The sequence below is a fragment of the Peromyscus californicus genome, unplaced genomic scaffold (genome assembly GCF_007827085.1).
Source record: "Peromyscus californicus insignis strain IS unplaced genomic scaffold, ASM782708v3 Scaffold_15__1_contigs__length_86483966, whole genome shotgun sequence".
Classification (NCBI taxonomy): Eukaryota; Metazoa; Chordata; class Mammalia; order Rodentia; family Cricetidae; genus Peromyscus; species Peromyscus californicus.
Genome location: NW_026294447.1, coordinates 58,228,334 through 58,254,941, shown reverse-complemented (window position 1 = coordinate 58,254,941; position 26,608 = coordinate 58,228,334). Strand labels below are relative to the sequence as shown.

Here is a 26,608-nt window from a genome sequence, read left to right as displayed (position 1 = left end):
TCCAAGGCCGAAATTGTCAGTATGGAAAGAACTGGGTAGCAGGCCATCAGTCCCTGAGGGGTAGGGCCTGACTAAGCTCAGGCCTGGCCCAAGGTAGGGCCTGACTCTAGGGGAGGGGCTGGGCCTTCCCAGCTGACCTTCAATACTGGTAAGTGGTCTTGGATACCCAGGTATCTGGAGACAAGAATAGAGAATCATGGGTCTGGGATCAACATATCCTGAGCTGGGAGGGGTCCAGCTTCTTGGGACCTCAGAGCAAAAGCTGATGTCAGTGGGCCAAGGCCCACCTGTCATGGTCCAGGCCCAAAATGGAGGCATCTAGGCCTAGAGAGCCATTTTCTGTCTATGGTCATTGCAATGACCTCAGACTCAAACCCAGGCTTCCCTCCCCAGGCCTGGGCCCTCACTGGTGCCCCTCATTGGCTGTTACTCATCATCACCCCCACACTGAGGCCTTGAGGGGACACTGCTCAACCCCACTGGGACTGAAAAAAAATTCAGAGGTTTCCAGAAACCAGATGGACTCCCTAAGCTTCCTTCCTCTCTCCCTCTCCTTATGCTCAACCAAGGGTCTTGAGTGTGGTCTGTGTGTTGAACCTGGGGTCTGATCAACCTGATTGGGGGCATAGGTAGGCAGATGTCCTGTCCTGTACTGAAAGGGGAGGGCTGGGAGCAGTGGTTAGGGCCTGGGACCCTAGACTGAATTGGATCACATGACCTTCCAGACTGGGTGGGGTCTTGAAGATGGGACTCATTATGCCTCCTGGAATTGGGGTGGGAGGGGTCTTACCCCCTGGGATTGGGGAGGGGTCCATTGTTGTCAACTGCTGGCCCCCTCTAGCTCTCTGCTCACAACAGCTTCCTCCAGAACTCTCCTTTCTTGATGGTATGGATACCGAGAGCCACAATGGGTTTCTGTCTGGCCATTAGGGTTGGGCCTGAGGACCAAAAGAACCAGAAGCTAAGGAAGTCCAGTCACATGACCTCTTTCAGGGTAGTCACAGGATTTGGGGTCCCACAGATCTAATTTTTAGCCAAATCCTCCTCTGGATCTTGAGTTTCCTCCACTGCAGAATGAATGCCCCTTCTAAGGGAGGGGGGAGGGGGTGTCTATAGTCTGGGGCCAGGAGCACACCAGGGGCCCAGACAGACTGTCCCCAGTGAGGAGAGGGGGTAATCCCCCAGTCCCAGGCAAGAGGAATGGTATTTGTGGTTGAGCGAAGGGGTCTTGGTTATCCAGACAGAAGGTGCTATGAGCTTGGTTCTGCCTCCTGAGGCAGAGAATGTGGATTTCTCTGTGCCATAGCCTGGGCTTTGGACCTGGGTTGAGTTCTGGTAAGTCTAGCCTCGGCCCCACCCACTCCTCCAGCCACCTATCCCAGGCTTGAGCCTGGATGGCTAACTTACAGTATTTCTTTGGTGGCAGCCTTTTGTGAACAGATAAGCAGCTGAGCTCTCACTGCCTTCGCCCCTCTGCCTGCCTCTCACCCCACATCCTGGTCCCGCCATGGAGCTCACAGCAAATTACTGACTTTCCCATGGTCCTCTCTGCCCAGGAAGCCTTGTCCCTACTCTGTTAGCTACACAGCAAACTTTGAGGCTCTAATGACCATCTTCACTAGGGTTCTGACAACCTAGCCCTGTACAGGATGTGGAGACCCAACCCAGTCATCCAAAGCAGGCACACAGGCCAGCGATAGGGGACAGTGAGGTCTGCCCAGGATGCTCCGGGTACCAGGTTAGAGACATTAGCCTCCTGAGGTATTGGAGGATGATCCCTAGGATGCCTAAACTAGGGCTCTGGGTAACAGGCTAAACAAGACTCCCTCCAAGAGTGCAGAGACCTCCCAGCTCAGGAAGCAATACCAGACAGGAGGAATGGGGAGTGGAGGTCAGGGGGCTGTCCCAGATGCCTGGAATGAAGTCCCTCTCCTTCCTAGTGCCATATGTGGGCAACCTGAGAACAAGACTTGACTCTGACCTCACTTCTACTAGCCCCAGTGCCTAGCACGGACTTGCACACAGTAGGACTCCTTGGGCCCAGTGGCACATAGTAGGTGCACAGGCATACCTATTGATGACCTAACCACCTGGCTGTAGCCTAGCATCTCCCCCTCCTCAAGTCCTGTACATCCCTGCTCAGCTACTCCATCCCAGCTCAGCTGCTCCATCCCTGCTCAGCCACTCTACCTCCAACTGCCTGTAAAACTTTCTGTGGCATTGCAGCACTGGGATGTTCCTGCATTTCAGCTGCCTGATATGTGGTGGCCATGGGGCTCTCTCTGCTGCCATCTTAGGCAGCCCCCCCCACTCACCTCCCCACCTACTCACCTCCCCCCCCCCCCCCCCCCCCCGCCTCTTTGAGCTGCAGTTCCTCCTCTGTCCTGAGGTGCAGGGGGGGTGTTACTCAGCAAGCCAGAGATTTCCCTCACTGGGGACCACGCCTTCTGCCCAAAGCAAGTCCTTAAAGTGATAGAATGTGGTCATCTCCAGAGAAGCAACACAGAGCTGGCCATCAACTGCAGAACTAACTGTGAAGTTAGAGCAAGCCTGGGACCACCTACCCACTGCCAGCCACCCCAAATCTCCAAGACCCTTCCCCCAATACAGCCCCCACCTCAAAGTTACCAGGACCCTGGCTTTGTGATACAGGCTCCTAGCTTTTGAATTCCTGAGCGGCTCCAACTGTGTCTCAGTTGGGTCCCCATCTGTGCATCTGGGATTCGTCTGTGCCATGGCTGTGGGAGTCGCCCAGTGATTGGCCATCCCACTGAGCCACAGGCATTCCTTAGTGACTGGATCAAGGTAAGCAGAGCTGCTGTGGACATCCATGGACAAGTGTCCTGTGTGTGCCAGGGCACACATGATCATCTTGGGACAACAGGTCCAGAGGTACCCAGTGCCACCGCCCAAGTCCTCACCACCTTCCTCCCTCAGATGTGGGCATGGGGGGGGGGTCTTTCCTAGCTGGATTCCTATCTTTTGATGTCTCTCTTGGGTGCCATCTGCAGGCACTTTCACAGAGATTCAGTGTGACTTTGGATTGTGAAAACTCTATACAGCTGGTTCCAGCAAGCCAGTGCCTCCTGCCACTGTGGTCCTTGAGTGGATGGGACTTGGTGTCTCAGGCTGGGGTGCTGGGATGGCATTGGGGCTTCACAGTGCTAGCAGGCACTCCACCACTGAGCAGAGCCCAGCCTGCTCCTGTTTTCCGAGTGAAGTCTTTTGTGTGCTGCTAATGGATTTTCAGGTGCCCTGCACAGCCTTCCTCTCCTTGAACTTGACCCCTGTGTCTTGAGGTCGGTATTATTTTCACACGGACACCTGCTAGTGCATTTGGCCCACAGCTTGATCTACTCACCTTCCTGCTTCTCATCCAGCCTTGCACAGATCAGGCTGTCCTCCATGCTGGAGCAGTGAGGGGAGTGGGGAGCACCACGCTGGCTCCAGAGAAACAAGTGGCTATCAGGCAGCCTTACACCGGTCTCAGCACCCCCCTCAGGACCACATGTGTACCTTTCCTAAAGCCAAGGCTGAGGGTTCATTCCAAGCCTCCAGACCCCCGCTCCCCAGGCCCCTTGTGCAGCCCCCAGCACCGCCCCCACCCCACCCCACCCCACCCCTGGCTTGGCACATCTGCTTCCATACACTAGATCTGCTCTGCCCTGAAGGTCTGGCCTTGGCCCTCTGACTTGTCACTTGGACTTTAGTTTGCTCATTGGTCACAAGCTGAACACATTTATTAAGCACCACTGTTTACCAACGGTATTTTCGTCAAAGGAGGATATAGAAAAGACACGGCAGTTAACGGAGACAGAGACCTTTTCTAAACAAGTAAAATCCACAAATTGCTGTGGGGACAGAAATGGGGAGGGCAGCCAGCATCTGTGGGGCGGGGCAGTTTTGCAAGCCTGAGAACAAGTAGGGAGAGAGGCCTGAGCTCCAGGCAGGCGGGAGATAGCCCATGCAAGTGCCTGGTAAGAACCACGTGGTTGGGGAGGGGGACAGGGTCTGGGATGTGGACCCAGAGGTGGGTTCTGGGTGCCGAGAGGGTCCATGAAGCCAGATCTGCTGATGAGAGAGCTGTCACATGACAAGTACTGGGTCTGAGTTCCTGTTAGACATCATGGGGACAGCTGTGGGGAAGCACAGCTTTGGGGGTACATAGGCTTGGGTCCCCTTTGTGTGTGGGGGGGGTAACTCCCCACATTAGATCCCCTACTCTTCACTTCTCCCCCTCCCCTCGACTGTGCCAGCTGGCCAAGTCTCTCCCTAAATGAGGTTCTTCAAGGCTCCTCACTCTACTTCTAAATCTGATGCCACTAGAGGAAGCCTAATTTTCACTAAGGTGTGAGTGACTACCTCCTCTTGAATTCTTCCTTGAGGGGTCAAACCATCCTAAAGGGACCTAGCACGTTAAGGGTTTTTTCTTCTTCCTTGCTGTATTTCCCTTCAAAATCTCCTGTCCTCACAGCCCATCTGGGACCCTGCTCTGCAAAGCCTCCTTCATGGAGTATGTCATTTTATGAAAGTGGGGTCACCTACCTAGCTTGAAGGCCAGGCCTCTACTTAGTTGCTGTGTGGCCTTGAATAAACTTCTGACCCTCTCTGATTCTCTGATAATGGTGCTGCCTACCTCTCAAAGGGTCTGTCATTATCCCCGCGGAAGCCATGTTGCCTCACCCACTGAGCAAGTGACATTATTCCCATAGTGAGGAGGAAGATGGAGGCAGGATGGAGAGAGTCTAGGGTTTAGGTCAGGGCTGTATTGCAGTGTCAACCCTGTCAACCCTGGACGGGAAAACACCCACAGGACTAGAGGGCTACTCAGCAGGTAAGAGTATTTGTTCTTGCAAAGGACCCAGGTTCGATTCCCAGCACATACACAATAGCTCAGAACTGTCCATAAGTCCAATTCTAGAGGCTCCAACACCCTCTTCTGACTTCTAGGGGTAGCAGGCACACACTTGAAGCACAGACAAACATACAAGCAAAATACTCAAAAAAATAAATCTTTTAAACCTTGAAAAAGAAAACAGCTGTGAGTTCAGGACTTTCCGAGCTGGGCAGGGGTCACCTGCTCCATACACACCCCACAGTGATCCAGGTAGCCCTCCACCCGCCAATAGGCATTCTGCCCACAGGGGAGCAGGTGTCGGGAGGCCTCATGAACCCACAGCAGGGGTGGAGGAAGGCTCAGGGGCCATAGAGCAAGCTTCTAGAGGGAAGCCATGGTAGTCACAAGTGGTTCCATGGGCTTTTGTTTCAGATAGGGAGACTAAGGCGCGCCAGAGACAGCCTCCTTCCACTAGTGAGTTTGCCTGTGTATGTTGATAGTGGTGAGGGGTCTCAAGGTTTGTCCTCACGCCAGCTTTGTGCCTTGGTGGCTCTGCAGCTCCTTTACCTGGGCTCTGAGGGACATGGCACCCAGGGGACATTTGGGAGCCCCTGAGGAGATACTGTTGACAATGAGGGTCACTTTGAGGGCATCCATCTGCCGTCCTGCCCTGCATGCTGACCCTGTCTTAGTGTGGGAGACAGCCTGTGGGGTGGGGGCAGGGATGAGAGGGCCAGGCAGGAGAGACAGGAGCCCCAATGAAGCTGGGGGCTGTAGATGCTCCTGGGGCCTGTGTAGCTCCTCTGCTTAACCTCCGCCAGGCTCCTGTTCCAACTCTACCCCCTCGGGATAGCCCAAACATACCACTTCCAGCTCTCTAATGCAGAGGCACCCCTGAAGCCTGTGCCTTTCCCTGGCTGATCCAGGCTCCACACCACTTCCGGACCCCAGCACAGGTATAGCCCAACCCCAGCACAGCTTGTGACCTCCCCAGCGCAGGGTGGCCCATTCAAGACTAGGATCCAAGGCAGGGAGGGCAGCATTGAAGGGCACAGGAAGAAGGGGGCCCATCCTGTAGGCAGGGCCAATGGGAGGGTGGGGAATGTCCAGGACTCCCCAGACACAGGAGAGGCTGTCCGTCAAGAGCTTCCTGTGAGCCCTGCAGACAGGTGAGGCAGTGCAATGGGGCCACCTGGAATCAGATGCACCGGGGACTGTGACAGCCCGTGATTTTTGCTACTGGGGATTAATGTGAGCGTGTGCACCCAGGGGAGGAGAGCGGCTGCTGATAGGGAGCAGGCATGAGGAGCACTCTCAGAGGACGCTGGAAAGGGGTAGCCAGCCAGATGCCAGGCAAGGGACAAGAAGGGAGTGACAGGCGCCATTCAGTGGTGGGGACATAGAGACAGACAGCAGGGACAGACTGCATTTCTGCATTTCCGGCAGCAGAACGGGCAGTGCCTGGAGATCAGAGAAGGTGGTTACTGAAGTGTGAAAAGAAGCCACCTACTGGACTGCTGGAGAGAATGATCTAGAAGGAGGGGCTCACTGATTTAGAAAGGAGGGGGTTGCTGGAGCTGGCAGAGAGCAGGCAGGGCCCAGAGGGTTGTCCCAGGCGCATAGCACAGGTGTCAGGCACATGTGGGTAGGTGGTACATGGCGGTGACATCTGTGGAGGTTCCCTTGGACAGCTTCCTGTGCTCCATGCTGTAGGTGGTGGGAGGAGGAAGAAGAGGGTAGAGACTTGAGGGCAGTGGTGACAGGACTCCAGGTCAGTCCTCTTTTAGGGGCTGAGTCCAGGTGGGAACCTCCTGTCCTCTGGTTGGGGGTATGGGGCATCAGGGAAGCCTGGAGGAGGAGTGTAGGAACAGAGAAGGGGGATGTCCCTGGGGGGCAGGGAGCTGTGTGTACATAGGCCCTGTGTCTCTGGGCATCTAGCTCTACCCACCCCAAGGGCTCTCCAGGACACGGTGTCCGACTCCCGGCACATAGCTCTCTTGGCAGAGGAGGGTGGTGGGGCAGGGCTGCAGCTGCCTGATAAGATGAGATGAGGAGCCGATTTTTTCTGCGGTAGTTCCTGATCACTGCCCCAGGAGGAGGGAGTGACGGAGGGACCATGTCAGCCTGAACTGCCTAGCCATGGGCTCTGGAGGTAAAATCAGGGCAGGTGCCCAGTGTGCATACCTGTGTTCCCTAGAGGCAACCCCCTTCCAGACAGAACCACCTGTAATAGTCCTGTTCCGTAGCACATGCCAACCAACGGGAAGTCACAGAGGCATGCACGACCTTTCCGCAGGAGCCGTTTGTTTGGTGACACCTTAGTGAACATAATGGCAGCACAGAGCCGAGACTTATGCTAGCATCTGGCCTCTCCACTCGGGGGAAGAAAGACAGCACAGAGCTGAGCCCAGCCAAGGCCTGTGGCCTGGACAGGCCTGACCCTTCCTACGCTGCACCTGTTTCCCCAGCTGGAAAGTGGGGGAGGGGAGGAGAGATCTGAGAAGATGATGATGATGAAAAAGGTGGATGGAAGCACCTGGGCAGGAGTGTTGAGTCATTGAGTGCTGCTCCTGGCTCACCTGCCCTTGGGGAAAGGCAGCCACAGGCATGAAGGGTAGAATCATCCAGGCAGTGACCAAAGAGCAACAGACTCTGAAGACGTGCAGAAATGTAGCTAGCAGGCATAAGGCAGCACAGTCTAGAGCCCGTGACGGTATCACCAGCAGAAGACACTCTGCCCAGAAGCCTGAGGTGCTGAGGATAGGTTGCTCTGGCAGGTCCATGGAAGGATTGGTGGCCCACGGGATAGAGAAGTTCCTACCACTGGGCACATGGGCCCCCAGGAGCTAACTCGAGCCTCAGGAGAGGACAGGTTAGGTCTCTCAGGCAGTTTTAGTAGATAGAAGTGACCCTTGGCAACAGCTTTGAAGATGAGCATTCTAGGCTAGTTGAAAAGATGAACTCAGCCCCGGTGGGCATGCCTGGCCTTGCTTCTGCAGCAGCAGACTGCCATGTGCCTCCCAGCCTGGCTGGGTGCTGATACCTGAGATAGCTCTGTAGGCTTAGTGAGCAGGTGCCCAGCCAGATCACCACACCTGTCCACTCAGTACTAAGACTAAGCAGGTTGCCAGAGGAAGTGGCGTGCAGGTGGAAACCCTCCTAAGAGAATTTCCCAGGCCCTGAGGAGGCAGGAGAGCAGTCAGGAGCTCCAAGGCACACACAGGCAGAGGATGGGGGAATGGTGGCCCAGGAGGTGAGAGTCTAGGTATAGGGGCCAGGGCAGGGTGTGATCTGCTTAGGTTTAGAAATCAGTCATCCGGTTGCCAGAAGAGCATGGAGTTGGGAGGCCAGGGTGGCCATGTAGGTCTGAGACCTGTGCACTCTTGCACTCAAAGGTAGATAGACTGGTAACTTAACCATCCAGGGGAGCAGCTGTTGGCCTCTCAGTGGAGAGGGGGGGCAGCTAGGCCTTCAGGTGGGCAAGAGTTAAACTGGGGAAGGCAGAGCAAGGTCCTGGCAGAGGGGACATGGGGACAAAGTCACCAAGATGAGAAAGTGCTTGCAGCATGTGGAGAATGACAAGCAATTTGGCGTTGTTGGAGCATGACTGCGGGGCCAGGCTGAGCCGTGCTGGAGAGCAAGACCGGCTGAGCCCCGGCATTCTACAGGGCCCCTCAGAACGTCAGTGACACCAGGCCAGAGCAACCCCTGGCCCTCCCCTGATCCTGGAGCAGTGACCAAGAGCCCAGCCCACCTCATCACCATGTGGACCAGCGGGTATCACCAGGCAAGCATGAGTCTGAGTCTCCTGCAGGACAGGTGTCCCAGAGGCAGGAGAGGTGTCAAGCTGAGCTTCCCGAGAAAGGGGAGGGAGGACAGATGTGCCGCTCCCCTGGATGGTTAAGTTACCAGCCTATCTACCTTTGAGTGCAAGAGTGCACAGGTCTCAGACCTACATGGCCACCCTGGCCTCCCAACTCCATGCTCTTCTGAGCTTCCCAAGAAAGGGTGTGAGGGACAGCATGGCGAGCAGGAGGGAGGGCAGTGGCTGATGAGACTTAGGGAGGAATGCAGAGGAAAGGGATGGCCTGGCTAGCTTAAGAGCCCTCAGCTACATGTGTATAGAGTCCGAAAGTGGGGCTGGAACCTTCCTTCTTGCCTGGGCATGCTGGAGCGAGCACAGGCAGCCTCCAGGCTCCACAGGTGCCTGTGGTTGTCTGCATCTAAGGTGAGTGATGGCGGCCCCCTGCTTGTTTGCTGTGAGAGGCAGGCTCTGGTCTATACCTGCTGTTCACTCAGTGCCCTGTGCCTCCTGTACCTTCGAGGACCCTTGCTGGTCCCCAGGGTCCCTTGGAGCTTGTTTGTCAGGCATTTCCTGGGAGAGGAAGACAGACATGTGTGTCAGCAGATCCACTCCGTAGGGGAAAGGATTGCTTCCATGCCTAGGAGGGAGGAAATGGGCTCCAGGCAAGCTGGGAAGCAGTGCGTGACAGGCCCCCCACCCTGTCTCTTCCGAAGAGGCACCCAGTGCCAGGCATCGTCTGCTCATAGGTATCCCGGGGGCTCATTGATCAGGATAGGGCAGTCACCGGCGCTGCTGGAGGTGGGCACAGCCCACACCTTTCCTCAGCAGGCTCAGCTTCCTTCTGTCTCTTTTTCTCTCCTGAATGGGGCACAAGAAGGGGGCAGTGAGCTAGCTCCCATCTCAGCCCTGAGACTAGCCTGGCAATCCTGGGACTGTGGTACAACCTCCCTGGAGCCCGTTTTCCACACGTCTGAAAGACGGTCCCTATACCAAACACTACACTGACAGTTTCCGTGCGTTGCCTGGCTCAGAACAAAAACAGACACTCGGTGGTGCGTCATAAATGTCCTGTAAGTGACGGAACCCCACCTAGCACCCCCTCTTGGCCCAGGTACACCTAGCCCCTCCCTGGACCCCAGTTTCCCTCCAGGTCCCGGAGTTCATCTAGTACTGAGGTACCCCAGCTGAGGTCCCCACAAGGGGCTGTTAAGTGAAAATTTGTCAGCAAGGGCTTCGAGGATAGGGTGGCCGCTGCTGGTCTTGGCCAAACCAGGAAGGGAGACAGCCTAGCTTGTTCTACCCGCTACAGCCGTGGGAGTGGCTGCCATGTGAAGGGCTGAGAGCCCCCACCCCACCCCCTGGCCCATCACTGATGCTTATGGGAATGTTTTTCCAGTGACAAAATTTGATCCTAAGTAAATTTTTTTTCTTCTGATTTTTCATCTGTAGAAAAGATGACAAATCCAGAAAAGTATACATTTTTTTTCTAGTTACCCAGCATTCCACCACCCAGGTGTAACAAACAAACATTTCTCTTCTTCTGTGATGGTCTGTGCAGCAAGTCTTTTCAATGGGAGTACGCAGCTCTTGGCACATCTGCCTTGTCCTGAAGCCCTCCCTGAAAGCTTTCCGGGCCAGCCAGGCGCTCTTGTGGGTGTTACTGGCCCACCTCAGTGGCTGCTTGACAGTACCGCTGCCCTGAGCATGCGTGCACACATGTTCCCTCAAGTCCATGTGTCAGGCCTGACCACAAAGGTTCCAGGCAGGCCATGGCCCTATGGCAGGCACGCATGTGTGGTACTGTCCTCCAGCAGGACGGCACCAGAGCAGGGCTGAGGCAGGCCTGTGTCCTTTATTATACCCACCCACTGTCCAGCCCACCCTAGCCACAGGCAAGGGTAGATGAGCAGGGTCCCAGCAAAGGATGAAGAGACCCTTAGCATCACAGATCCCACAACCTGCAGAACACTGATGTAGCTCTCTTTATACATCAGCCAATGTGGCCTCCCTGCAGAGAGGAGTCACCTGTCCCTCCTTGCCTCTCTGAGAAGAAAGTCATATAGACAAGGAGCCAAGCCCCAGGACAGGACATGCACTTGACAGATCCAGAGCCAGGGTCAGGGGTGGGGGGTATGCACTGTCTCCCTACAACATACCTGAGGCTAAGATAGAGGATGCAGACCTGTGGGTGGGAACAGAACCCCCAAAATAAACCCAGCCAGTGACCAAAGAACCCTACCACAGTGAGACTCGGTTCCACCAAAGAGCTCAGAGCCTCTGCAGCTACCACAAGGGCTGTCAGATGCACACAGCTGCCCCTCAACAATCCTCCCCTCTTGGCCTCAGCTGGGGGCTGCAACCCCACCCTGAGCCCCCCACATGTCCTGAGTAGCTCTGTTCTCTTCACCCATGGGCTGCACAGCCCCTGGGTGCCCTCATTACTCAGGCAGCCCCGAGTCCTACAGGGCCGCCTGGCCAGGTCCTCTCCCTCGCTCGCTCTGGGAGGTAACACACCTGTTGTCTCCACCTCTACACCCTCACTTCTTGGTGTCTCTTTGTCTGTCCCAGAACTTGTGTCCCATGTCTGCGTCCAGCTCCCTGTGACAGATAGGCTCAGAAGAGGGTCTCTTGGCTCACAATACATTGTCCCTACAGCCCCGCTCCATCTTTGGACTCCTGTGAGTGGCAGAGAGGCCTCATAGAAGGAAAGAAGCCCCCTCAAGCCCCTCTTGAAACCATGGGGTGGGCACACCAATGCCTGTCTAGGCTTCCAGTGGAAGAGAGGACCAAGACATAGCACACTGCAGCTGTCCTTCACTCACCAGGGTCCTCCCCTCACTGCTGGGGAGGGTGGGGCTCTGGCTGCTCAATTCCTCGGTCCCCCTCCCCTGTGCAGATGTTAAGGGGCTGTTTCCATGGCTCCTCTTGACAACTTGATGGACTGTAACTTGTAAAGTTGAAATAACACCTGCCCCCAAAAGAGAAGAAGAGGCTGTGTCTGGGTGCCAGGAAACGCTGACCCAGCTGCTCACCTAGCCAGCCATATCCCCACCCCTGAGGAGCCCAGGAGCCTACAGCTTACCCTAATCTCCCAGTGGCCTGGCAGCTCCCACTCCCATCCCACCCCATTGTGCCAGCATAGGTGTGAGTGACAACTGTGCTCCCCGTATGTGGATATGCCATTCTGCTTTATGGGTGTGGAAACTGAGGCCCTGGGAGGAATCCAGTTAGTTTGTGGGAGCAAAGGACACTGGACAGAGATGTTTGCAACACCCAAGTAACCACCGGGGCCTCCCTCCAGAGCTTCTGACCCCAGGGTGTGGCCAGGTATGAGGGAGGGACAAGGAGGAGTTGCCATGGCCTTCTCCAGACTGTTGGGTCCAGAAGGCAGGCTGGAAGCAGTGGGACACAGACTGTCGGGTGGAGCCCAGGAAGGTGCTGGGTGTGGCTGGTGGGAGCATGAGCCTTGAACATGACCCAAGGTGCAGCGGCAAGGCCAGGCAAAGGCCTGCAGGTAGGATGGTGCCAGACGCAAGGGAAGAAATGCCATGGGGACACCATGCAATGACTGACTGACGATGTGTGTCTGGGCCAGGGGCCTGGGTGATGTAGCCCCCTGGAGCAAGCAGGCTGGAGATGTAGCAGCTGGGGCTCTGTTGGCCAACAATTGTCCTGGAAGGGTAGGTGGCTGTGATGGTTGAGAGGGGCAGGGGCAGGAAGTGCTGGTGGACCAGTGAATCACCCCATGTCTAGAAGACTACCGAATGCACCATGGAGCTCCTTTCCTATTCCTGTGGGCTCCCAAGGCAGGGGAGAGGAACAATGTAGTGACTCTGGCTTGGGCTTACCAGTGTGGGCAGGGTCCAAACTGAGTAGAGATCGGTGGCTGTAGGCACGAGGGGCAGGCTACCTCATAGGCCCTAGAAAAGGTCAGGACCGAGTGCAAAGGCCTAACATGCTACAGGTACAGCTTCCCAAGAGCTCGGCCTGGAGGCTGGAGGAGAGTGAGGATTCGTGCTGAGGGGGCTACCCCAGCAGATGGACAATGCTCTCACTTCTTCCCAAGGGCATAGCCTCCTCCCATAGGCTGTGGCCAGGAGCCCCTGCCAGGAGTTCCCAACCTCCAGGACTGCTGCTGCCCACTGCAACTCTGTTTTGGATGAAGTCGGTACTCCAGGAAGCGTGCCACCCCACAAGGAAGGAAGGGCCTGCTTGGAGTGGGCTGGTGCAGCTGGGCGGGCTGCCTGGAGGAGAGCAGCATAGAGACAGCTGGGCGAGGCAGCAGAACACCTGGCAGCCGCGCCTGTGTGGGCAGCAAGGCCTTGTCTTTGGGTTTCCCTTGCTACTTTGGATTCTTTTTTGGGCACTGACTCTCAGGAGGATGTACCCCTTTTCCTTAGACCTGGGCAGAAATCCAGGAATGCTTAACGGGGGTTGGTGGCTGGGAGTGTGCCTGTGACACGTGTAGCTTACTCACAGGGTTGAAGACACTTCTAATGGTGTCTGCCTGTCCTCCACACCCCTCACTGGGTTTTGAGTCGGGGTGGGGGGGAGGAGAGTCCCTTGAATGTAAGTCCCACAGCACATATAGTCACAGTTGGGGCTCACAGCACCTGCCACCCCCTGCCCCCAGGTTTCCAACATGGCTTCTGAGCTTCCCTCCTGCCCTCTACCTACAGCAAGTCTACTACAAGTTACCCTCTTGGGTATTGGGGCCCAGGTGGGATGGAGTGTGAACACCCGGGGGGGCAACACAGAATCCTGAAACCCTGAAGGGACATGATTGCTGGTACAGCCGCCATGGGGAGAGGCGGGGGGGGGGTATGCCTGAGTGCACACACTCAGCATGCCTGGCTGGCCAATGTGGTCTCAGTTTCCCCTGAGTGCCCCGGCCTGGTCAACTGCCTGGTGTCTTGCAGTGCCCTGCAGGAGCAGAAGGGCGAGCTGCGTAAGCGGCTGTCCTACACCACGCACAGGCTGGAGAAGCTGGAGTCGGAGTTCGGCTCCACACGCCACTACCTGGAGATTGAGCTGCGGCGGGCCCAGGAGGAGCTGGACAAGGTTACGGAGAGACTGCGCAAGTAAGGATGGGGCTATGATGGGCAGCGGGGAGGAGCTCGATCATCACAGTGCCCGCTCTGGGGATGTTTGGCCCAGTGGGCAGAACGTAGAGCAGAGCAGCCTACCTAGGACTTGAACCTGTGGCCCGCTGATGCCGTTGGCAGGCTCTTCCAGTGCCCTCTTCCAGGCCTGGCTTCTCACCCCCTCATGCATGCCCTGCTCTGACGTTGGATGAGCCAGCAGCGGCCCAGGAGGGGACACTTCCAGACCCCACCCCACTGGCCACAAAAGCCCCTGAGATGAACTTGAATATCGAAGCTGTATCTTGAGTGGCTTGGGGACTCAGGATACATTGAGAGGAGGATCAGAGTCTTAAAATATTTGCCTTCTGGCATTTATTTTTCTAAACCCTATTGTGGGTATCCCCATCTTAGAAATACAAAGAGGATGCAGGCTGCTGTTGGCGGAGTTTGTTTTAAATACCTAGAGAAGCAGCTGGCACTGTCCTGAGGGCAGTTTGTCCCTCTTCAAATGGCCCCATTCTTCTGGGCTTTTGAACGCCACCACCAAGCCATGTGGAAGCCAAGCTTGGGCAGTGCAGCCAAACCTTGGTTAAAGTCCCAGCTCTGCCACTTAACTGCATTAAGCATCTTTTTGTGTCCCTTTCCCATTGGCAAGACAGCAATAAAACTGCAGAGGTTGTCTAGAGGACACATGGCCACCATGCCTAGTCCCACAGCCACCAGCAATAGAAGCCCAAAGCATATTGCTCCATGTCCTCCTGCTTTTCTGGGTGGGGCCATGTCTTTTTGGTCACTGGCACTCATCCCAGGGCCACACATACATGTGTCTCCTTCTAGTGTGCAGTTGACCTGTAAACCACCCCGCCAGCTTCCAAGACCTGAGTATAGCTCTGACAGGCTCTTGTGCACATAGGCCTCCCTCCTCTCTGCAAGGAGCCCTACTGTGTGGGGGCAGAACAATGTGGCTTTGACCATGGCCTAGGAGAAGCCCTGACAGAAGTTAGCTTGGATCAGATCTTAAGCACAGACATTGAATCAGGTAGAGCTGGTGGGACAAGCTTGGGTGCCTGACAGCCATGTTAAGCATGATGGTTGTGAGGTTGCTGGGGTTGTGAGAAGGTCAGGCCTTGCAAGTCGTGACCCTGTTGCCTCCTGCTGCAGGATTCAGAGCAACTACCTGGCACTGCAGCGCATCAACCAAGAGCTGGAGGATAAGCTGTACCGGATGGTGAGGCCCCAACACACACTGTCCTCACTGAGTAGCCCCTTGTGGCTTGTTCCCTGGAGTGGGAGGTGCTGTCCTGATAAAAATGAGGTGGGGTCCAGGGATGCCGAGCCTGTGCAGGCAGCACAGACAATGACTGTGGGGTTCTGGACCTCCCCTATATTAGGATCAGGTTCCTGCTTGTTCTTGTTCAGTGACAGGTGTTCAATACCTGCCTGTCTTCAAGCTGAGACGAGAAGGGGCAGGACAGGTAGGGGCTGGGCCATGCTGAGCATCACTTTCCCAATTCATTGAGTGAGATGACAGGGCAAGCCATACTCTGCACCTCAAAAGCAGGACATCAGGAGCAGGTAACTGAGGCCCGGTGGAAGGACTAACCTAGGCTAATCCAGTTTATCCTTGGTGGGATGGGGATTAAACCCGGGTTAGTCTGTGATCTTAACTCCTACACCATTGGCTTTTTTGAGCACCTTGTCATCAACAGCTGTTGCTGGACTTTGGCACTAACCACTGACCACTCCTTCCTCTGTCCCTATTACCAGGGCCAACACTATGAGGAAGAGAAGCGTGCGATGAACCACGAGATTGTCGCCCTCAACAGCCACCTGCTGGACGCCAAGGTGACGATTGACAAGCTGTCGGAGGACAACGTGAGTGCCGTGTGCATTTGGCTCCTGGAGGGATGTGGCAGGCGTGTTCGGGGGGCTTCCCGGGGGGAAGCTTCAGCAGGCAGGGCCTGATTCAGAGGAACTCCAGCCTGGCTCCGAACAAGGCGGGGGGACAGGGCAGTGAGGACCTGGGGAAGTGCCCAGAGTAACTGGGAAAGGACAGTCTCCCTGATGGAAGGACTGAAGATGGGTTACAGGAGGCCATCCATCCCACCCACACAAGACTTTCGACTTCACAGCTGTGTGGATATCCAAAGGGGCCCCATGAGATAGCCAGCCACCTCCCACTGTCCCCTCTGGGCTGACTGTGGACACACTAACTAGCCTGTGCTCCTTGCCACAAGATCATACGAGGTTCTGAGATTATGGTCTGACCAACACAGACAGACCCAGGAAAGAAAAATGGCTGCCCTTGTGGATTTTTAAGTCCATGTGGGGAAAGTAGACAGTGCAACAGTCTGAGTGGCCTGCTAGAAGTGCCAAGTGCCCAGCTAAGTGTGACAGTTTCTGTTAGTTTAGGAAGGATTTGAAGACTAAGCCCTCAGTGGCCAGGTGGCCTGGGCCCTTCCCAGAGTAGGGCAGGGAGGTCCAAAGCACAGACAGCTCAAGCAGAGAGCCTGACTGTAGTGTGCATCTCTGTCCAAGGTCACCTGCCTCTCAGAGAGGCATCCCCTACTCACTGTGGCTGATCTGGGCTGGCTGGGCAGTGCCCACAGCCTTCTGGTTCCCATGACAGCTGCTGTGGGGTCTCATGGGGGATGACTTTCAACTCTGTTCCTAGGAAGTTCAGGGAGGAATTGAGAGGGGCTGCAAGACCCACTTTCCCTCCCCCATGCAAGTCCGGTGCAGAGGTGCGATGGGAGAGGGTAGCTCAGGACTCTGGTCCTGGTTGAGTGAGGCGGTGGCAGTAGTCCTGGGCCCTCTGGGCAATGCAGGTAGGTCCTAGGACAGCTGTGGCTTCTGGAGAGCAGGAAGGAACAGCCCAGCATAGGCACATGCAGCAGAGGTTTATTTCCAAAGGTGAAAGCACCCTCGTTCCTACCGTTTCCATCTGTTTTCAGCTCAGGGGACAGTCAAACATCTACCCTGATCCTGGCCCAGCCTGGCAATTAGCCCCAAGGCCAGGCAATACCATGAAGTGGGGTTGAGCACAAGTGGGGGACGAGGGTGGGAGGGCTGAGGTTCATCCCTGTCCCTGACTTGTGCCCAGCACTCCCACCAAGTCATCTTTGGAGGGATTCCAGGAGCTAGAGGAACAGGAAACCCAGACTGGGTGGACCCGTCAGCCAACCTCTGGGAGCTCGGGGCCGACGGGAGCCCACCTGTGGCTGTCCCAGCCTGTGGAGGGTCCCATGTTGACAGGGCATCTTCCGCACACCAGCAGGTCAAAACAGGCCCTTGCCTGCAGCGAGAATGTGGAGCCTGGACAGGAACTGGCCAGAACCAGCTGCCCTGCCCGCTCTGCCCCCCCCCCATCGCCCTGTTGGCACTGGGCGCTGGCCAGGGTGGCTGCGCCAAACGCCTTCTCTTGTCTTCCAGGAGCACTATAGGAAGGACTGCAATCTAGCGGCCCAGCTGCTGCAGTGCAGCCAGAACCACTGCAGGGTCCATAAGTTGTCTGAGGTAATGTGTCCCCTCCCCACAACCAGGCCCGCCCCGTCCCAGGACCACCCGGCTCCTTTTGGGCCACCCCACCCCGAAGCCTCTCCCCACCCTCCAAGAAGAAGCTACCCGGTGAGCCTGAACCCTCGTCCCTCATGCACCTGGGTCCTGGCTTCCTGATGGTGAAAGGTGCCCCCCCCCACCGACACACACACACACACACACACGCACACACACACACACACACACACACACACACACACGCACGCACACTACACTTCCCAGGGCCACCCTAACCCACTTGGGTTACACACCTGTTTCCTTTGGGGGCTGCACAATTAGAGGTAAGCCCATAACTGGAGACAAGAAACAGACATCAAAGACAGGCTTCATTGAAGGCACACAGAGTGAGCTAGTAGCAGAGTCAGCACAGAGTCAGACACAGAGTCAGCCCTAGGCTGCCTGGTACCAAAACTGGACTAGACAGAGCCCATCCTGCCTATCTGTGACCATCCTGGCCAGACTATCCCTCCTGGCCCACATGCACAAAAGATCTTCTACCCAGACTCATGCCCATGTCACCTTTCCCCGGGCCTGGCCAAACCTGCAACACTCACAAAATAGATCAAACAGTAGCAGGATACCTCCTCACCACCACCACCACCACCACCACCACCACCACCACCACCACCACCACCACCACCACCACCACCACCACCTGCCACCAGGCACTCCTGGAAACCTTTGGCACCTGGCACTGGCATCTGTTTCATTCAGCAGCCCACAGGGGTGGGGGGTAGGGGCACAGACACTGTGGGCCAGCAAGAACAAGTCACCCCTCACTAGGCAGGACCCAGGAAGGGCGCCGGACAGTAGCTTAGCCAGTCTCTGCTAGGCCCATTGGAGTAGGGTGGGTGGGTAGAGGTGATGGGGAACCCCAGGTGCTGAGGACATCTTTGTCCTTGGGGGTTAAGTTGGCTCCCACTGTAATGTGAGACACCTGGGGGTGGGGGCTATCGTCTGTCTGTCTGTCTGTCTGTTGGTGATGCGGGTGTGGCCCTGGCCTCGGGGCCAGGGCTGATCCGCTTTGCTGACTATGACCTGTTTCTCCTCTCCTCTCCTCTCCTCCATGCCCTTTCCAGCTGCCCTTGGAATTCCAGCAGTGTGTGAGCCTGCATATGGAGAAGCATGGCTGCAGCTCTCCGCTGTGCCATCAGGCCTACGCTGATTGCGTGCCCCCGTGCATCCTGGCCAAGGTGCTGGAGAAGCCAGACCCTGGAAGTCTGTCCTCGCACCTGTCGGATGCCTCTGCCTGCGACCTGAGCTTCTGCGAAGGAGTGGAGGAGAAGTCAGGCCAACGACCCCCGTACAAGGAAGACCTCTACTGCAGCGACGCGGCTCTCTACTGCCCTGAAGAGCACCAGCATGACCGCCGCCCCAGCGTGGAGACACCGGTGGCCGACGTGGGCTATCTGCGGGCGCAGAATTCCATCGACAGCGCGGCAGAGGAGGAGGAGGCCGGCGCGGCGGCCTACCCTGAGGCCTTCCGCCGCCGCGATGCCTACCCGGGTTACGCGGCCTCGCTGCCCACGTCCAGCTCCTACTCCAGCTTCAGCGCCACGTCCGAGGAGAAGGAGCACGGGCAGGCCAGCACGCTGACCGCCTCGCAGCAGGCCATCTACCTAAACAGCCGCGATGAGCTCTTCAACCGCAAGCCACCTGGTGCCGCCTATGGGAGCAGCCCTCGCTTCGCCCCGGCCTCGGCCTCGGCTACCCTGGCCTCCCCGCTCGAGGGCCAGGTAGCCCCAGGCTATGCTCGGACAGTGTCTCCGTACCAGGCCGAGTCCTACCGCTTCCCGACCTCGCCAAGTCCCCAGCAGGCTCTGATGCCTCCGAATCTGTGGAGCCTGCGGGCCAAGCCAAGCGGTGACCGGCTTGTCGGAGAGGACATGCGAGGCCAGTGGCGACCTCTGAACGTGGAGGATGTCGGCGCCTACCCCTACCAGGCGGGCAACGGAGGCCGCGACTCGCCCTTCTCAGAACGTTTCTACCGCGGCGGCGGCGGCGGCGGCGGCCGCGATGGTCGCGATGGTCGCGATGGCCGAGGCGGTCGCGGCAGCGGTCGCGGCGGCGGCGACCTTGGCGGAGGCGGTGCAGCTGGCGGCGGCAGCCCGGGCAATAGTGCTGAGGGCCGTGCCAGCCCCCTCTATGCCTCCTACAAAGGCGATAGTTTCTCGGAGGGCGATGACCTCTCCCAGGGTCATCTGGCTGAGCCCTGCTTCCTCCGAGCCGGTGGGGATCTGAGCCTCAGACCCAACCGTTCAGTTGACCCTCTCGCTGGCTATGCAACCGGTGAGAGAGATAGGGGTAGGGGTAGGGATAGGAATAGGCTCCGGATGCAGCTGTGTGGGGCTGGCAGCAGCCCGGAGCCTGAGCAAGGTTCCAGGGATTCCTTGGAGCCCAGCTCCATGGAGGCCTCTCCTGAAATGCACCCTCCCACCCGTCTTAGCCCCCAGCAGGGCTTCCCCAGGACTGGAGGCTCTGGGCTGAGCCGTAAGGACAGTCTCACTAAGGCCCAGCTCTACGGTACCCTGCTCAACTGACTGCCACCAGCAGGCTGCAGTCAGGGGCCCCCACCTTACCCTGCCCCATAGAGGGAGTAGTCAGCCCCCACGTGCCCGACCCCCTGCTGCCCCATAGAGGGAGTAGCCAGCCCCCACGTGCCCAACCCCTACTGCCCCATAGAGGGAGTAGTCAGCCCCCACGTGCCCAACCCCTGCTAAGGAACTCTAGTTCCTCCTGACACCCCTTACAAACACCCCAGTAAAACCTGAAAAAGCAACCCTCTCTGCTTTCGTCTTGTTCACCCCAGCCTCTGCTACAACCTCTACCCAGAAAACACTGCGCCCTCCCCTGAAGTGAGCATTCCCCATTTTGTAAGTGAAACTATTTTTGTAGGGAAAAGGGTGTTTCTTCAAGCACTTGCCTCCAGCTTCTGGATGGCAGCCTTGGCATTCCCCACATGAAGCTCCTTCATTTCCAGCGAGGGTGCGTGGGGCTTGCCCCAGGGAAGGGGAGGCGGGGGCCCTTGGGGGACCAGTCTCTACAAGTGGGGAGAAGCTAGAAAGCCAGTAGCAAGGGATCCATGATGTTCTGTCCGCTGAGAAGGGGAACTAAAGCCACTTAGGGCGCAGAAATTGTCCTACACACCCGCACCCGTCTCACAGTCGCACCCGCACCCGCCTCACAGTGCAGTCAGCACTCTGCCCTGATCCACCCTGAGCTCTTCCATGGCCCGGCCTGTGGGCCCAAGAGGGGCCAGGGACACCCCCAGAACAGCCGGTGCTTGTTCCCCACCCCCTCCCTATACCACCTGACTCTACCTCAGATATGAGGCTCCTCCCACCCCCACCCCACTCGGCACCCCCTACCGCTTTGTGCAACTGTGATTTGTGATGCATGCCGTCAATTAGTACTGTATTTCGCATTCCCTAATAAAGCACAGCAATGGAAAGAATTCAGGTTCATGGGGTTGTTTTTTTTTTTTGCTCGTTTTTGTTTTCCTGGCGTTAACCCGTTAACCAGAAGCAGGGACCTGGTGTCCCTCGACAGTCCCTTTCAATCTATCAGGGTAGGCCCCTTCCTGGCCTGGCAGCCTCCCAGGCTCAGCATCCAAGCTTTCACCTAGTGTTCAGGTTGCCTGGCCACCTGGCTGGCTCAGCATTTCAGTGCCCCCTGAGGCTGTCCCCTGCACTCTCCTTTCCTCCCTGCTACCCTAGACAGCTCCCTTCTCCGAGGCAGCCCCTCCAGTGTTGCCTTCAGCTGGAGTGGGTCTCCTGGTGACAAGGTCCATTCTTACTCTTCTGAAATGCCTCAGTTCCGGCAACGGCCTGATGCCACTAGCAATCTCTGCGTCCCTCAACTCCTGGCTTCTGGGAAGAATGTGGAACTCCTGTTTAGGTTGTGTCTCTCCCTCCAGCTGGACATGGGCTTCTCTTTGGCTTGGCTGTGGTTTCCCTAGGGTGTCACTGTGTGGGGTTCATCAGTTCCAGGAAACCTCATGTCATTTTTTAAAAATCTTCTGCCCATTTCCCCTCTGTCCCTCTGGGACTGCCATCCAACTATGGCAGAGCCTCCACCTCTGTCCTCTGGTAGCACTGCTGTGTGTCTCTCCTTTTGACTCACCCTACAGGGGTCTACACAGCTCACCTTCTAGCTCACGCACTCCTATGTCTGCTCAACTGCCAAACAGAGCCACTGAGTTTCCATTCCAGCTGCCAATTACTGCCATGTCCAGGTGCTGTTTGGGTGGTAGAGATGCTCAGTGTCCTCATCCGGTTTCCTGTTCCCCAGAGTTTCTTTCAAGCTCACCCCTTATTTCTGTAAAGCCAGTGGCCATTTCAAAGTTGGGGTCTGGCACTTTTACCACATAGATTCCGTGTATCTGTCTCTGCTTCCTGTTCATGTTACCCTGTTTCTTTGTGTGCCTGGTTATCTGACACACGTTCATTCAACCCTTGAAAGTGCATTGTGGGTTTTCTACAAAGCCTAGGATGGCGGCAGCTTCCTGCAGAAGAGAAGGGCTTTCCATCTGCTTCCTGTGGACACTCCGGCCTCTCCTGTTGAGAACTACTTCATCCCAGCTCCATGCCCTGCAGCTCTGCCTTAGCCGTCAAAGCTGGCACCAGTCAGAGCACGGGGTATCCTGTTCTCACAGTACTGAATATTGCAGTCTCAGCAGGCCCCCAGGGCTGTGTATCACTCTGGCCCACGGCACTCCCCTGAATTGGGTTTGATGCTTTCCTCCTGTCCTCTGTGCTACAGCCACCTATCCAGCCCCATGCTGGCTCTGCCAATAAGAGACTGGGAGGGAGGGAGGCAGATGTAGCACAAGGCTCAGAGCTTCAAGGGCCTCTTAGAATCCAAATCAGGACAAGTTCCCCCTGTTCTAGAGGAGAGGGGAGGCGGGGTCAGGAGAGGCTCAATATGGCTGTTGAGGAATGGATAGGCGTTCACCAGGTAACTCCAGCAAAGGCCTATGACAATGAGAGCTAGAGCATCCCCAAACAGTCAGTGCTTCCAGGTGCCTTCCTGACAGGCTCAGCCTGGATATACCAGTTCTAGATGCTCTGTGCCTATACCACAGAGGACAGGTGCTCCTGGCAGTACCCATATAACCATGTCACCAGGTGAGCCCTGGTAGGGGCCCCCTCATCCACAGACCACCCTCTCTGGTGTCCACTCAGACCCTGCCTAGTCTTCAATGATGCCCATCTGTGTGCTCAACCCCTGCACACTGTCCATGCCCCGCCCCTTGAGTCCCAATGGGCGGTCAATATGTGGTTAGGCTCCCATTGGCTGGCTATCACCAGAGGTGGGGCTAAACTTCCCCTTCTGTAGCCTAAGGACACTGGCCCTTTCCTTAGACAGTTGACAAACTCCTGTATGGAGTCCAGCTGGGTTGGGGGAATATAGAGAGTCATTTGGGGAGGCAGTAAAATGTGTCAAGGGTACAGGCTTCACGGATGGGTGGTCCCAGCATGCCTCTTGGCCTTGGAACAGAGGCCTCCTCAGTAGGCCACTGGGGGTCATGGCCACGCGCTGTGGGGGGCTGCATGCTAGTGCCACTCAGATGACAGTCACAACCTGACTCGGTGAACGAGCCAGCAGCAGATACAGCCTGTGGAGGCATCTCTAGACAGGGCTGCTTTCCTCCCAGGGTACCTCTGATCTGATGTTGCAGGGTGCAGATGCAAAAGCGGGCTGGGGTGAGTTGGGCCCAGGAGGGTGGGTGGAGGGAGAACCCACACTCCAGGTTCATCCTGCTCTGTGCTTTCCAAATTTAGCTTTCCTATTTTTAAATTGCAAATGGTGAACTCCCGACACCTCAGCTGGGATCAAAGTCAATCTTCCTGAACGTTCTTTGGAGGAAGACATTTGAAGAAAGCAGAGGAAGCAGGGGACACACACCTGCCCTCCTGTCCGCAATCACCGGGCACCAGCTCCTACGGGGACAAACCAAATGCTAGGGATGGCACCAGGAAACAACCACAATGGGACTCCCCGAGACCCCTGACTGGTCCCCTGGACCTGAGTCAGAGCATGGAAGATGCAAACGGTGTCTGTCTGTCCTGGTAATACCAACAGGGCGACAGTCTGTAGAACTCTTTCCTCTACCCTCGTTGTCCCTACAGGCCCACTGTGGACCTGAGAAAGCAGAGGTTCAGAGAAGCCAAATCCCACAGCATCGGGGGGCAGGCCCAGAGTTTGACCAGGGCTCCATGGGCAGAAGGGGGCTGGGCACTGAGGTAGACAGGGAAGCCCTCCTGGAAAATCCTGACGACCAGAGCCAGTCAGTGGTGATGCCAACCCTGCGGTAGGGACAGTAATCAGAAGATACCCCGGGGTAGGGAGAGACCTTGGGATGGCAGCTGTGGGGGATGGGGCACTGGGAGAGGCTGGAGGAGGCTGGGGAGGGCACTGGGAGAGGCTGGAGGAGGCTGGGGAGGGCACTGGGAGAGGCTGGGCCTACCGCGTTCCAGTTAATTCAGGCCTGCGACTGGGGAGATACTCACGAAGACACCATCAGGGGCCCTGAGTTCTTCAGGGAGCACCTCAGTCCTCTGGCTCATGCTGGGAGATACTGATCACAGCTCCCCATCTGCTTGGGCAAGGAGTCCTAGTCTATCAGGGCTTGAGACAGAAGCCAGCTGAGCTAAAGCTCCCAAGAGTTTGTCAAGTGGGAAGGAAGGAAGGAAGCAGCCTCCTGCCAGCATCCTCTGCCAGGACTAAGTCTGGACCTTGCTAAGACCCCGAAAGCAGGAGGGACAGCAGCCCTTGGCCTGCCACTCATGACCTTAGAATGGGACCTGGCCCCAGGATCCACCTGAACAGGCTCAGCTCCACAGGCAGCCACAGATCCAAGCATCCTGAGCACCCACTGCTCGCAGGCCCCATGATGCTCTTCTGGGGGTGAAACTGAGACAATGAGTGAGTACACAGCTTGCTTGAGGCCACACAGTAGCGAAGGTAACACAGAGGTGGAGTTTGAATCTGGTCCCGACAGGCTACACAGCAGTTATTCATTGCATGCTTATGTGCCAGGGGCACAGCAGGACACAGAGCTCTGCCCAGGGAGCTTACTCCATACCTGAGTGTCAGTCACACAGGATGGCACAGAGTGGAAGCCAGCGCTTGAGAGGAGGAGGCTCTGTTGCTTCCCTGTAGCTCCCTGAATGAGGAATGCTTATGGGGGAAGGACAGTAGCCTAGGGCCAGGATAGTGGGTACAAGGGCCCAGGGGCACCCAAGCACAGAGGAGGCAGCCTGGGGAGAGGGAAACTGAGCTGACCTATTGTGGCAGCAAGGACATTGGGGACAAGTCTCAGCCTAGGGCCCTGACCTGCTTTACCCTGGTGGGAATGGCCCCTCAGTGCCTTGGACACTAAAATAAACGTCCTTACATGGCATCCCCGAGCCACCTTTGGCCTCAGACTTGGGTTCACTATAGCCAACACTCTTCCAGCTCCCCAACACATCCGCAGGCTGCTCTCTTGATTTCTGGCCTCCCAGGTGAGGAACTGGGGCAGAGGAAAGGAGGCAGGTCTTGCCTGGGACTAGACTGTAGAATGGGGTAAGGTGTGAAATCATATACCACTCTGCCAAGTCCCAGGCCTCCTCCCCTCCTCCCCTCACTGTCCCTCACCCCAACCTATAAGTGAGTCCCTGGGCCATCAGGCAATCTCTCAGTTACAATTCTGGTAGTGTTTGAGACTCATGGGCCCGCCCAGGTCCCTAAGGAACTAGGCTTCCTGTCTTAGTCATTGTTCTATTGCTGTGTAGAGACACCATGACCAAGGCAACTCTTATGAAAGAAAGCATTTAATTGGGGCTTGGCTTACAGTTTCAGAGGTTATTAACATCATGGTGGGGAGCACGGCAGCATGTAGGCAGATATGGTGCTGGAGCAGTAGCGGAGAGTTCTACATCCTGATCTGAAGGCAGAGAGGGAGACAGAGAGAGACAGAGACACAGAGACAGAGAGACAGAGACAGAGACAGAGTAGGGGGGAGAGACTGGGCCTAACATGGGCTTTTGAAACCTCAAAGTCCATCCCCAGTGACACACTTCCTCCACAAGGCCACACCTCTGAATCTTCCTAATCCTTTCAAACAGTTTCACTCTCTGGTGACTAAACATTCAAATATACAAGCCTTCGGGAGCCATATTTTTTTATTCAAACCACCACACTTCCCAACCCAGCCCAGTCAGTTCCTGAAGGTGCTTTTGGGACCCTGCTTCTCCTCATCACCCCTTCCAGGATAGACACATAGCTGTGGCCAGCACAGATTCCCACCTGGCCGTGGTCAAGCAGCGGGGGTAGAGGACCAGAGAGGTGACCAGGGAGAAGCAGACGCATGGTTTTGGTGTCTAGTAGGGAGCAGGTGAGTGGCAGGGCCCTGTGGAGTTCCTGCACAGAGTTCCTGGGCAGATCGAAGACCCAGAGCCCCAATGTCCCAAGGATAACACTCTCAGGACCAGCAGGTGACAATCCCACCTCAAGCCCCCCTACCTGCAGGATGAAGGTAACAGGGGCTGCTGATATGTGTTCATTTCCAAAATCACATTAAGAAAAACTATAGAACACACACTTACTGATTGAGCATCACCAGGCATTTGGCAAAAGCCTTTACTAATGCAGTCCTTACACCCTGAGACAGCTTCTCAGCCCCATTTTACAGACAAGTCACTGAGGCTCAGCAGGCAGCCGGGCAGCCCCCCCACACTGGCCTAACCTCCAGTCAACTTCAGTGTCAGCCACCCAGGGGCAGGGTCGCAGTTGCCAGTTAGTGCCAGATCTTGATGTCTCCTCCCCAGGAGCAGGTGCCAAGGACCGAAGGCAGCACGGGGTGGTAGGTGGTGCCAAGGCAGGCCTGAGCATGCCCTTGTAGTGTGCAGGCCCGGCTGGCAGTGCGGAAGCTGAACATCAGAACCCGGCCATCAGCGCTGCCTGTCACCAGCAGGTCACCACATGGGGAGCACTCACAGCCCACAGCATAGCCTTCCACCTGTGGAGAAAGACAGCCGGCAACTGGTGAGGCGGTAGCTAGGACCCCACACTACAAAGAATGAGCTGAGGCCAAGAAGCAGCCAAGCATGGGGTTGGCTTTACACCTAGTGACTCCAAGGCCAAAGGATGAGCTACAACTGTGAGGCTACAGGATGGTGGGGTGGCCTGGTATCCCAAGGCCACTAGCCCCAACAGTCACATCAAACCTATGGTCCATGGCTGCTGGTCTCCAGGACGTGAATGCCCAACACAAATGTAAACTTACTTAAAACAGTATGTGTTTTATTTTATTTTATTTTATTGTAGCCCAATTGCACA

The 26,608-nt window shown here is 56.5% G+C and overlaps 2 protein-coding genes across 8 annotated transcripts in view; one reads left to right on the top strand and one right to left on the bottom strand.

Moving 5' to 3' along the window:
* The window catches only part of Begain (brain enriched guanylate kinase associated), a 35,193-nt gene extending 14,451 nt beyond the window's left edge, over window positions 1-20,742 (top strand). For all 4 annotated transcript variants that reach the window (XM_052738964.1, XM_052738966.1, XM_052738968.1 and 1 more), the window contains 5 exons: window positions 13,562-13,723; window positions 14,888-14,954; window positions 15,494-15,601; window positions 17,159-17,242; window positions 18,364-20,742. In XM_052738964.1, the coding sequence (XP_052594924.1) occupies window positions 13,562-13,723; window positions 14,888-14,954; window positions 15,494-15,601; window positions 17,159-17,242; window positions 18,364-19,824 (1,882 nt within the window). In that variant the 3' untranslated portion in view covers window positions 19,825-20,742. The remainder of the gene's footprint in view (window positions 1-13,561; window positions 13,724-14,887; window positions 14,955-15,493; window positions 15,602-17,158; window positions 17,243-18,363) is intronic.
* Window positions 20,743-25,083: 4,341 nt separating this feature from the next.
* Wdr25 (WD repeat domain 25) overlaps window positions 25,084-26,608 on the bottom strand; it is a 133,032-nt gene continuing 131,507 nt past the window's right edge. For all 4 annotated transcript variants that reach the window (XM_052738960.1, XM_052738963.1, XM_052738961.1 and 1 more), the window contains one exon: window positions 25,084-26,288. In XM_052738960.1, coding sequence (XP_052594920.1) covers window positions 26,067-26,288 — 222 coding nt within the window. In that variant the 3' untranslated portion in view covers window positions 25,084-26,066. The remainder of the gene's footprint in view (window positions 26,289-26,608) is intronic.